Here is a 10639-nt window from a genome sequence, read left to right on the forward strand (position 1 = left end):
CTCTTCTCTTCTATCTCTCTCTCTCTCTCTCTCGCTCTTTCTCTCTCTCTCTCTCTCTCTCTCTCTCTCTCTCCCCCTCTCCGTAATAGGCTTTTACTACCTAGTGGTCAACTCGGGGAACGCCCGGAGCCTCTGAAATCATCCTTTCTTATCTAACCTTTGTGCTCGCCGCCGCACGAGTTGGAACAAAGATAATTGTTGTGGGGGTGTTAGGTAGGACGGAGGGGCTTAGCAGTTGCTAAGTACGCGGGGCCATGGTAGGTCGCCCGTGCGGGGCCGGCTAGACATTGCGGGCAATCAGAGAGTCATTCAGTTGCCATTGGAAGCTGTGTTGGATTTGGGGGTGGGGGGAGCTTGCTGGAACTGATAATGATATGTCGAACTGTGATTATATGATATATCAGTCATTAAAATATGTTGATTATCTTCCTGCAGAACAGTTCGGCCGTTGTGCGTGTGTGCGTGCGTGCGTGCGTGCGTGCGTGCGTGCGTGTGTGTGCGTGCGTGCGTGCGCGCGTGTGCGTGCGCGTGTGTGCGTGCGTACATTTCTCACTAAATCAGGGAAATGACTAGTATATTGCTGGTATTGCTATGACTTTCCTAGGTGTAGTTATTATGTACCCTTCCAGCATCTCTGGCAGTTTCCATCAGTTTCATCTTTGGCAGCGAGTTGCAGAGTGTTCAACTGGATGATAGAGAGCGACAAGTACGGCGTGGCGGCGGGCGTACTCGGCGACACGGAGTCGCTGGAGCCGCCGCTGCCGACGCGTGACGCGGCCGTCAAGCTGAAGCGATCGCACATGAAGCCTTCCACGACTCCGGCGTCACCATCCCCGCACAGAACCATGTGAGTGGCGTCTGCTGCTGCTGCGCACGCGCGCGCGCGCTCGTTTTAACTGCCGCGTCGCACCGCCGCCGGGAGCGGCGTGGTTGCTGCCGTTCGTCTTCCTTTTACGCTGCGCGGTGGCGGCGGTGTTTCCCCGGGGGCGACGGTTGTATGGGAGTTGTTGTTTTTTTCTTCGTTTTTTTTTTGCGGTAGCTTATGGGTTTTTGGGGGGTGGGAGAGGCGGGCACTGCCCCAACCCTTCGCCTTTATGTGTTCTCTTGTTCCTGGCTGGCTGCGTCGGTCGGAAACCGCCCTGGGTGGAGTTACAATACGGTGCGCTGTTATGTGCGCTGAAACACCGATGTGTTTCTGTGTTGGCGGCGTCGGCGGTCGGCGAGTACTTCACTTAGTTGTTGTTGTTGTTGTTGTTGTTGTTGTTGTTGTTGTTGTTGTTGTTGTTGTTGTTGTTGTTGTTGTTGTTGTTGTTGTTGTTGTTGTTGTTGTTGTTGTTGTTGATGTTGTTGTTGTTGTTGTAATTAGCGGTTGTTGTTTCTAGGACGCGCGGCCTCACGATGGGACCGTGGCTGAAGACGGAGGGAGTGCCACAGCCCATGCACCCCGTCCCACTGGTAAGACGCGCCTCTGTCTATCTACGGGCGTCGTGGCGTCTCGCTGCGCCTGCACTCTTCTTAAGCAGGAAGTTTTATTTCGCTTTCCGCGGGAGCGCGATCATGCGTGTTCAAGCACGCGTGTTTTGATGCCATGACCACCGCGTGGCCCCGGCGCCAGATTGCGTATCCAGGCGCCGCGTGTTTTCCAGATTGCGCAACCGCCGCCCACCTGCATCATTCATTAGCCGCCGGCCTTTTATAACGAGATGATGAATATTTCAGTCTCATCTTCGCGTGGTCTCGAGGCAGAGGCTCTTACCCGGGCAGACGGCGGCTTAGCGACCGCCTTGTCGGGTGTGCACCACCTCCGCTCTCTGTTCGGTTACTCACTCTCGTGGTGCGCGCGCGCCGGGTTGGAAGCCGTTGTTCCGTGTGTCTTCGTGTGATGTCGAGTGCAGCAGACGTATGTGAATCCCCGCTCGCGCGTGCGTGTTAAAAGAGTTAAAGATCCGCGGCGAAGCTCACGCGAGGAAATCCGCGTCCCTCTCCTAGCGGCGCGCTCTAGTGGTACCGATGAGTTCGGCGCGCCAAGGAGCGTCGGCGTCGGCGCGCTACGGAGCGGACGCGCTCCTGCGAAGGTAACGTACCGCGTTCGCTAATGCTCACTTGTCGCGTTTGTTCTGTCACCAGGAGTCGCCGGGCATCGCGGGGGCGCCGCTGAGTGCGGACGGCACCGTGGAGGAAGCGAAGAAGAGACTAGAGGACGAGACGAAGGCAAAGATCAAATCGAGGTTAGCGCGCGCGAGCCATGGTCGTCGTCGCAAACGATCCTTATTATTATTAAATCTTTATTGCATGTAATTCAGATAGAAATGCATGCACTGATGACAGTTTTTTTTTCATGGAGAAAAAAATCTGATAAAAGCCAAATCAGCTGTTGAGTAAGTTAAAATGATAAAAGTTTCTGACGGATGCAGTACATATACAATGCTATACAACAATGGAAGAACAAAATATCTCTTGTATCTCGCGGCTTCTTGGATGTTACAGCTTGCGAATAATGCAATCGTTTGCGTCGTACGCACGCGTGCCGTTCCATGGTGGCGGTTGTCGTCTGCCGGTGCGACACGACGATTCGGGGGGGAGGGGGCGGTGTGCGGAAACGAATTTGGTCTCCGTCGTTAGTCTTAGCGATTAGGTTTTCCTCGTAGAAATTGTGTACGCTGCGGAAAAACTCGTAAGCTTTCACTGTTGAAACTGACGGTTAAGACTAATGTGAAGAGTAATTTGTTTCTGACGAGCGCGCATCCCTTTTGTTCTAATCTTGGCTCTCAAGTCGCGGCGCAATCGTTTGCCGTTGAACGAGATGATTCATTGATTTCTGTTTTTTGTCGGCGTGTTTCGTTTCGCCATATCTCATTTTCTGAAATGTAAGTGTCGTGTCGTGAGTCCTATCCTTAACAATATGGCTTAATAACACCCACTCACCTCGATGCATCCCCCTCCGTCCTACCTCCATCCTCCATCCCTCTATCCCGACAAGATGCGCTTCCTAACACCCAATCACCCGCTCATCTGCCCCCCGCTTTCCTCAACAAGATGCTTCCTGTTCTCACACCCTTCGTCTCCGCTTGCAAGAAGAAGAAGCAGAATGCTCATGGTTCCAACGCCCTGCGCCCTGTTTCCGACATCCTACCCCTCCCCATCCTCAACGAAATGGCTTCCCAACCTGCGCTCGAACGCTCAGCTAATCCTCTCCCTCCCGCTTGCAGGGCAAGAAAAGAAGACTGCGGGGCAGCAGGGGGCAGCACTTCGAGCAGCCACGTCGTCTCAGTCCGGCCGCGACTTCACCGTCATCGGCTACTACTTCTGCGGCGACCCGTTCCTACGCGCACGAAGCTCGCGGGCAGCGCAGTCATCCCTCAGAACAGTTCAAAGGGCCTCATCAGGAAGAAAGGAACCTACACAGTAAGTAGCGAGTGGGAGAGGGCGAGGTGGGGAGGGAGACGAAGATAAGGTGGGGGTGGGGAGAGGGGGAGGGAGAGAGAGATAAGGTGGGGAGGGAGCAGAGAGCTAAAGGTGGAGAGGGGGAGGTGGGAGGGAGAGAGAGAATAAGGTGGGGGTGGGGGAGTAGAGAGAAGGGGAGGTGAGATGTGGGAAGAGAAAGAGAAAGGGGGAATGGAGAGAGATAGGGGGATGTGGAGGGAGAGAGGGACAGGAGGATTGGAGGGGAGGGGCGGGGGAGACGAGGGGGGGGCGTGAGAGAGGAGGGGAGGAGGGGGGGGACATGAGGGGGAGGGGGGGGAGGCGGGGGCGGGGAGGAAGAAGGAGGGCGGAGGGCAGCCAGAGAGGCCCGGAGGGGGGGCGAGGAGCCGGAGAGCGGGAGAGCGGAGACGTAGGAGAGGAGCGGGCGAGGGGGGCGGGGGAGAGCGAGAGGGAGGGTGGAGAGGGGGCGAGGGGCGGCGGGACGGGAGGGAAGCGAGGGCAGAGCGGAATGCGGGCTGGGGGAGAGGGAGGAGGAGGGCCGCGGCGGGAGCGGGCGGGGAGGGCGGGTAGGAGGAGAGGGGAAAGGGGTAGAGTAAGAGGGATGATGAGAGGCGAGGGTCGGACGAGAGTTGGAGGAGAGAGAGAGAGAGAGACAGACAGAGACAGAGACAGAGACAGAGACAGAGAGCACAGAGACTTGAGACTGAGACTGAGAACTGAGAGCAGAGAGAGGGGGGAAGAGAGCAAAGAGAAAAGAGAGAAGAGAGACGAGAGAGAAGAGAGCAGAGAGAGAGAGAGAGAGAGAGAGAGAGAGAGGAGAGAGAGGCAGCGACATGGCCGCAGGTGTTGGTGAGATCGATCCTCGCTGGCTGTGCCGCAGGGACTTCTCCCTTGGGCAGTGAGGTCTTGTCTGTGCTATAGAGCCATCACACTGAAATGGGTGAGGGGGAGGAGGAGGAGAGAGGGGGAAGAGAGGAGGGGGCGAGAAAGATGGGTTAGGGTAGGGGGGAGGAGGAGGGTAAGGAAGAGGGTGGTGGAGGAGGAGGAGGAGGAGGAGGGAGGAGAGGATGAGAAAAGTGAGGAAGAGGGTGGCGAGGAGGAGGAGGTAGGGGGGAGACAGATCGGGGGTGGGTGTGTGGTGGCGGAGAGGGGGTTGGTGGGTGGACTGGGTTGTGTGGGTGTGGGCTGAGTGTGTGTGGGCGGAAGAGTGGGTGGTGTGGGTGTGGGTGGGTGTGTGGATGTGTTGGGTGTGTGTTGGTGTGTGGGTGGTGTGGGTGTGTGGGTGTGTGGTGTGTGGGAGTGTTGCGTGGAGTGGGTGGGTAGGTGTGTGGGTGTGTGGGTGTGTGGGTTGTGTGGGTGGGTGGGCGGGATATACCTGGCTGCTGGATAAACTATTCGTTATCTCCTATTCACCACATCTTCGAATAAGTCCGCATCTGTTGGTCTGTTGTGGTGCCGAGGTGGGTGTGTGGTCGGCGGTGTGTGGTGCGAGGGTGGGTGTGTGGCGTCGGCGGTGTGGGGTGGTTACTGCTGCTGAAAAGGCTATTCCGTCATCTCTATTCACGCTGCGGGAAAGCTGTAGAAGAGGGGTGTTTGTGCTGCGCCTAGGCTGGCTGGCTTTTTATGATTAGTGCAATCATTGGCGTTCACAAGGCGGTCTTTGTTTTGTTTTTATTCGCGGTGAAGTGGCGTGTTTTCCATCTTCATGAGAGAGAGGAGAGAGAGAGAGGAGAGAGAGAGAGAGAGAGAGAAGAAAAGAGAGAGAGAGAGAGAGAGAGAGAGAAAGATAAGAGAGTAGAGAGAGAGAGAGAAGAGAGAGACGGAGAAGAGAGAGAGAGAGAGAGAGAGAGAGAGAGAGAGAGAGAGAGGAGGCAGAGAGAGAAGAGACGGAGAGAGAGAGAGAGGCAGAGAGAGAAGAGAGAAGGAGAAGAGAGAGAGAGAGAGAGAGGAGAGGAGAGAGCAGAGAGGAGAGCACGGAGAGAGAGAGCAGAGACGAGGAGGAGAGCGCGAAGAGAGAAGAGAGAGAGAGAGAGAGAGGAGCAAGAAGAGAGAGAGAGAGGAGAGAGAGAGAGAAGAGAGAGAGAGAAACAACAGAGAGGGGATAGAAGAGAGAGAACAGGAGCGTATAATTAGAGAAAACAGCGGCCACAGCCCAGGGGAGGAAATAGAATGAGGGACGCGCGAGAGAGAGAGAACAGAGCAGAATAGAGAGAAGAGAACAACGGGCAACCAGAGAGAAATAGAGAGAATTGGGAGAGAGAGGGAGGGGGAGAAAAGAGAGAGGCGGGGGAGAGGAAGGCGGGAGAGTCTGTTGTTCCCGTCCCTGGTTCGTGCCGTCGACGCGATTTTTTTGCGAAGATAATGTGAATGAATGTTGATTTTTTGCCGTTACACCTGCTGTACAGTTGCTGCTTGTCTTGTGTGTTGGATTGCTGGGGCTGAAGTGGCATTCGTGTCTGTGTGTGTCTCTCTCTCGCGCTCTCATTCCCTGCATTGAGCAAAAGGGTGGAAGACGATGAAACAGTGTGTATAGGAGCTAAACAGGGGGTTTGAGGAATCAGCTGTAAACTAATGACAGTGTCCCCCCTCGCCCTCCCTTCCCCCGCCTCCCCTCCTAGTGACTAGTGAGAGAAAACCAGTTTCTGTGTGCGCGCGCGCGTGTGTGTGTGTGTGCGTGGCGTGGCGTGCGTGCGCGCGCGTGTGTTGTAGGTGTAGGCTCGCAGTCTCTCTTCGCTCTTGTCTCTCTCTCTAATCTCTCCTCTTCTCTCTCCGTTCTTCCTCTTTTGTATCGTTCGTTCTCCTCTATGCCTTCTCATCTCTGCGCTTTTTCTCTCTCTCGTCATCTCTCTCTCTCTCTCTCTCCGTAATAGGCTTTTAGCTACCTAGTGTCAACTCGGGGAACGCCCAGGAGCCTCTGAAATATCTCTTTCTTATCTAACCTTGTGCTGCGAGCCGCGACGGAGTTGGAACCAGAAGATAATTTGTTGTGGGGGGGGGTGTTTAGGTAGGACGGAGGGGCGTTAAGCAGTTGCTAAAAGTACGGGACGATGCGGGCCGCATGGTAGGTCGGCCCGTGGCGGGGCCGGGGCTAGATCATTGGGCGGGCAATCAGAGAGTTCATTCAGAGTTGCCATTGGCAAGCTGTGTTGGATTTGGGTGGGGGGGGGAGCTTGCTGGATGGAACTGATAATGATATGTCGAACTGTGATTATATGCAGTGCATTAAAATATGTTGATTATCTTCCTGGCAAGAAAGAAAAGCAGTTCGGGGCCGTTGTGCGCGTAGTGCGTGGCGTGCGCGTGTGTGGCGTGCGTGCGTGCGCGCGTGGTGGCGTGTGCGTGTGTGCGTGCGTACATTTCTCACTAAATCAGGGAAATGACTAGTATATTGCTGGTATTGCTATGACTTTCCTAGGTGTAGTTATTATGTACCCTTCCAGCATCTCTGGCAGTTTCCATCAGTTTCATCTTTGGCAGGGGTGAAAATCAGTAACTATATCCCACGCTAGCTAGCATGCAGCATGTATGCACCCCCTCCACCGCCCGCCTGCCTTCTCCCTCCATCTCCCGCCTGCCTTCACCACCGCTGGCACTAAATACAGTGTTTAGCCGCTGCGTGCCAGCGAGTGGCTCGCAGCAATGGCCGCCATTATGTACGTCTGTCGGACAAGTGGAAGTGGTGGCCATTGAAGGCCAGTCAGCCACAACTCATTGTTGGCGTCTTTGTCCAGCCGCCCGTGTGTCCCGAGGCTCTGACCTGATTGCAGATCTTGTGCGCGTGTGTGGGTGTGTGCGTGCGTGCGTGTGTGTGCGTGTATCCGCGGCTTTTTACCTGGCCACAGTCAGCAACAAAAAGTCACGAGTCGCTCACTGGAGAAACCTCTAAACTAATTTTAAAACTTATAACGAATATCTCAATTGTGATCTGTTAGTGTTTTTCTCATGTTACCATATTTCCTTGTTTTAGTTTTACACATTGCTCAAACGAGATTACTTATTTTACACTGTGGCCCAATTTGCAGTAACAGACACTCTTGCGGGGTTTTAAATGCGCGAATTTGCATCCCGACGCCTGACTTTAATCGTATTAGTCTCACCTTGGGTTCGGGAAATTTCCTAGAAAATGAGAAATGTAGGGAGTTTATAAATTACCAGCAGAGCTGTGACTTGGTGCTTGCTCCAACAGTTAAACCCATTATCGTTGCGAGGCTAACCAATTTTAGCCAATTGCTTGCATACCAGCACGAGCTTTGCAGTCAAGTCTGCCCTGCCTCCGCGTAAAGCCACCCACTCACCTCCCTCCGCCCCCTCATCCTCCTGGTCACGGCTTATATGCGGCGTGCTGTTCTAGGGTTTAGCTTCCAATCTTCTCTGGACATTCGCCGCGATATTAAGCCGTGTGTTAAGAGTGGACGGCTTATCCCCCCTCCCCCCCCCCGTGCTGTGTTATAGCGAGGAGGCTAGGGGGGAGGGGGAAGCTAGTGTTTGCTTTCTCTGCCCACTCGCAGCCACAACCTGTTCCATAACCGACAATTACGGCAAACAACAACCAACGAACACCTCTCTCTGCTGGTCTCTAATTTGCCGCGGAGGTTGGAAAAGGCCTGTCTAGGCGGCCGAGCCAGCCCGACTATTAGTGTCCAAGGGGGGTGTGTGCGTTGCTACGATGCAGGAACGTATGTGCGTGCGTGCGTGCGTGCGTGTGTGCGTGCGTGCGTGCGTGCGGCCACTGTACAGGCAGTGCTAGTTAGTGCAGTGACTCGTGTCACGTTTGTGTGTTATTGAAGGTTATACTGACTTCAGTCGCCGCAATGTGAAAAGAAACTACAACCGAAGAATTGGTGGGGAGTTCGAGCGCATTAAAGAAGTTATTGAATAATAGTTTAGAATTGTTTTATTGGTGGGAGGGAGTACAAGAGCATTGAGGAAGTGACACCCACGTTCGCGTTTCGTAAAAAAATAAAAACAATTTTCCCCGTGTTGTTGCAGGTATTTCTTCAAGAAGGCGAGCGACGAGTTTGGAACTGGCGTCGTTAACGAGGAGATCACCGATGATAACGATATCCTGCCGCTCTGGGAGGGCAAGATCTTCGCGAAAGTCGAGAGCATCGAGTGAAAAAAAATCCTGCGGAAATCTCCCGACCCGCCGCGAGACAAGAGAGCGTTCGAGGCGGCGGCGGCGGCGTGGGGGTGACGGGCAAACATGTAAATATGAGCCGAGTTTGCGTGTTGATATTCTTCTCAGGTCGCCTAGGTTACGAAGTAAATATGAAGTCGTGCTCTAACCGTAGCCGGGCAATGGCATCTCGACGCTCGGGGGGGAGGGGGGGAGGCGCTAACCGTATCGGAGTGAGAGTGGAGGCGAGAGCAACAGTTGATGCTGTCGCAGCCACAGTTTCCGTCGCGGAGGACGAAGCAAAGCTGGGTGTGATCGTAGCCGATGTAGAGAGATGCCCACCCACCCCCCGAGATCGCGCGAGTGCCAGAACGAAACCCCCTGCTGTCGTTTGCGTGAAACTTGGTTGTGTATAGGACTGTACAGCTATTGTTGTGTCATGCTCGTGCGCGTGTGCGTGCGTGCGTGCGTGCGTGCGAAGTTGTGACGGACGTAGAGCCCCGTAAGGGATGTGTATTCGATAATGTACGAGATTGTACATGCCAATGATGTGTTCCGTTTGTTTCGAGTCAAAATACCTCTTCGTAGTGAAGCACACTTTGTTTTGTAAAAATGGTTGTTTTTCATTCCACGGTTATTTTCAGAAAAGCGGAGATGAATTTTCTTTTGGCCTGCAGTTATGCTAAGAAAGATGGTCTTCCAGCCATTTTAGTTTCGGTTTTGGCTTTAGCCGTAGAAGGCGGCCGGCATTAAATTCATAGTTCTGTTTGTATCCAAACCATCTCAGGTATGGACCTGTGCATAGTGCTGCCACCTGTAGCACAAAATGTGTAAATTCACGCCAATGTAGACGGTTGTGCGCGAGAGCTGTTGACTGACTAATAAGTTAATGCCCAGCAGGAAATCCTGTATCGCCGTAGTCCAGTATTCCTGCAGTTAGCGCAGCATTTCACTTATCATGTGTGGTGCACACCGGCGACCGTAATCAAAAGTGTATCGAGAGTTGTACATATAAGAGATTCCTTGTGGCACACGGTACAAGGATCACGATGAGCATTTTTTTTGTTTTGTGTTACAGTTATTTCGAGTAAGTTATTGGTGTGCAAATCGTGTACGCACGTGAGCTGGGAGCTTCTAATTCGCATGTTCAGGCTTATTTGCTCGCGTTTTCGAAAGCAGACGACTGATTTGTACATACAGAGGCGATAGGGCGAAGATTTCTGCCCTCTTTTTATTATTGTAAAAGTTTTTGCATTTCATCGTTAGGGTTTCTACTCCATTTATTTCTGTTAATTATAGCGCTAGCGTTCGCCAGTATCAATGAATTCGTCGTTTTTCCGAGCAGCCAGCTGTGTAGCAATCTATTGCTAAAGTTTTATTTAAAGCGGGAGAGAAAAGTAGGCATTCATTTCGAGGATTCGCTCCGTGTCTCACGAACGTGGGTAAAGCTCTAAACATGTGTCAAGTTTTACAAGGGAGTTCATTGTACATAGTCTTATTTTTACACTTGGCCCATCTATCTCAGACTCCATAGTTTCCTGTGCACTCTGCTGATCCTCACACAGACCTTGTTTAAAATGGAACACTGCAGAATACTAATAAACTTTATATACAGTGTATTATTTTTAAATTCATTCTTCTCTTCTCTTAACTTGTGATTTGTCTACATCTTGTATTTGTTTTCATGGTTGGGGTTGTACAGTGACACGGTGATGCGATGAGAACCCAAAGCTTTAAAAATTAGTTGTTTCAAATTACGTTAAAACAGTGTAAAAAGAATTATACTTTGCATAATTATTTCATTATCAGTAGTTCCTCGAAGGAATAGATTTAACAGTGATGGTTGGGTGAGCTTGGGCATAGTATATTTGGGAATTTATCCTAGTATAAAAGGACACGTGTTATATGTTTGAAATAGTTTTGACACTAACCCACCGTCTTAGAATGAGCATTTCGTGTGGAATTTAACTAGCAACGTGTGGTTTCAAGACAAAATAAAATCACAAAATAACAGCAGACTTAACGAAGTAACAGCGTGCAAATTAAACTAGTACAATGGAAAACGAGAACAGAATACAAAACAAAAGCAATGCAAAGAAT

The 10639-nt window shown here is 52.3% G+C and overlaps 1 protein-coding gene across 1 annotated transcript in view; it reads left to right on the forward strand.

Moving 5' to 3' along the window:
- The window catches only part of LOC106809913 (axin-1-like), a 14287-nt gene extending 4114 nt beyond the window's left edge, over positions 1-10173 (forward strand). Inside the window, exon 6 of the mRNA XM_014813154.1 lies at positions 8413-10173. Coding sequence (XP_014668640.1) covers positions 8413-8539 — 127 coding nt within the window. The 3' untranslated portion in view covers positions 8540-10173. The remainder of the gene's footprint in view (positions 1-8412) is intronic.
- The last annotated feature ends 466 nt before the right edge of the window (positions 10174-10639 follow it).

This window comes from Priapulus caudatus, unplaced genomic scaffold, assembly GCF_000485595.1.
Source record: "Priapulus caudatus unplaced genomic scaffold, Priapulus_caudatus-5.0.1 Scaffold395, whole genome shotgun sequence".
NCBI classification, from domain to species: Eukaryota; Metazoa; Priapulida; class Priapulimorpha; order Priapulimorphida; family Priapulidae; genus Priapulus; species Priapulus caudatus.